Source organism: Myotis davidii, unplaced genomic scaffold (genome assembly GCF_000327345.1).
Source record: "Myotis davidii unplaced genomic scaffold, ASM32734v1 scaffold198, whole genome shotgun sequence".
In the NCBI taxonomy this organism is placed as follows: Eukaryota; Metazoa; Chordata; class Mammalia; order Chiroptera; family Vespertilionidae; genus Myotis; species Myotis davidii.
Genome location: NW_006291485.1, coordinates 404,197 through 405,404, shown reverse-complemented (window position 1 = coordinate 405,404; position 1,208 = coordinate 404,197). Strand labels below are relative to the sequence as shown.

Genomic DNA, 1,208 nt, shown 5'->3' with positions numbered 1-1,208 from the left:
CCCCACACTGGGGATCAAGCCCACAACCTGGGGGTGTGTTCTGTGTGGGAATTGAACCAGTGACTTTTTGGGCATGGGATGACCCTCAACCAGTGGAGCCACACCAGCCATAGATGGGGTCTTTAAAGAATGAATTAAGGTGAAATGAGGTCATTAAGGTGGACCCTAATCCAATATGGCTCTTATCCTTATAAGAAGAGGAAATTAGGACAGACACACACACAGGAAAGGCCATGTGAGGACACAGCAAGCAGGTAGCCATCTATAAGCTAAGGAGAGAGACCGGGAGGAACCAACCCTGCCAACACCTTGATTTAGGATTTCTAGCTTTGAAAATGGTGAGAAAATAAATTTCTGTTGATTCAGTCACCCAGTCTATGGTCCATTGTTATGGCAACCCTAGCAGACCAACAAAGGCACAGAGTTTGGTTTTTGCTGAGTTGGAAGAGAAACGCTTCAACAGAGCCATAGAGCCATACCATGGTGGTATGACTGGCTGTTCTGGGAACTCTGTGTTTCGCTCTGAATCTCAGTGTTCACAGCTTTATAATGAGATGGTGGTGCTGCAGGAGAGGAGGATGGGTTGGTCAGTCCCTGATGGAGGCTGTGGGAGGTGAGCTCACTGGAGTTTTGGAAACTCACTTTGGAAGCATTTCATTGGTCAGGAAGGAAGCAGAAGACGCCTCTCTCACTATACCTCTCACTGTGTACCTTCTACTTTCAGCTTCTCAAAACAGAAGTTACAGCCCCTCTCCCAATCCCATGCCATCCAAATGACGTGAGCCATGGGTATGTGCCAATCAAGGTAAGTGAGCACTCTCCCTCCATCAGCTGAGTACTCTAACCGGGTCTCCTAAAACGACTCACCGAGACATTTGTTCAATATCAAGGGTAGTGACTAGCGATTGTTTATAGGGAAATCGTATCTCCCACAGCATAATTTCTCAAAAATCAATAGAAGACAAGGACCATATGCAAGCAGCAGTCATAAATGCGGGCAGAGGGGTGCAGCTGACATGGTAAAGTGGGCATTACAGGATGAGTGAGTTGAGTGTAAGAAAGTAGTACTGGAAGCTACGGGTCAGAGTCAGTGTAGCCCCTCTTATGAGGTCCCTTCAGACCTCATCTCTATATTGATGAAGAGTGAAGGGCTCATTGCCGGGGGCTAGGGGCTGGGCTGTAACCTTGTGTCTTCAACCCCAGCCACA

General features: G+C 47.7%; 1 protein-coding gene across 3 annotated transcripts in view; it reads left to right on the top strand.

Moving 5' to 3' along the window:
• The window catches only part of EPHX2 (epoxide hydrolase 2), a 67,036-nt gene that overhangs the window by 28,837 nt on the left and 36,991 nt on the right, over positions 1-1,208 (top strand). For all 3 annotated transcript variants that reach the window (XM_015564610.1, XM_006764762.2, XM_015564609.1), the window contains exon 6: positions 725-805. In XM_015564610.1, the coding sequence (XP_015420096.1) occupies positions 725-805 (81 nt within the window). The remainder of the gene's footprint in view (positions 1-724; positions 806-1,208) is intronic.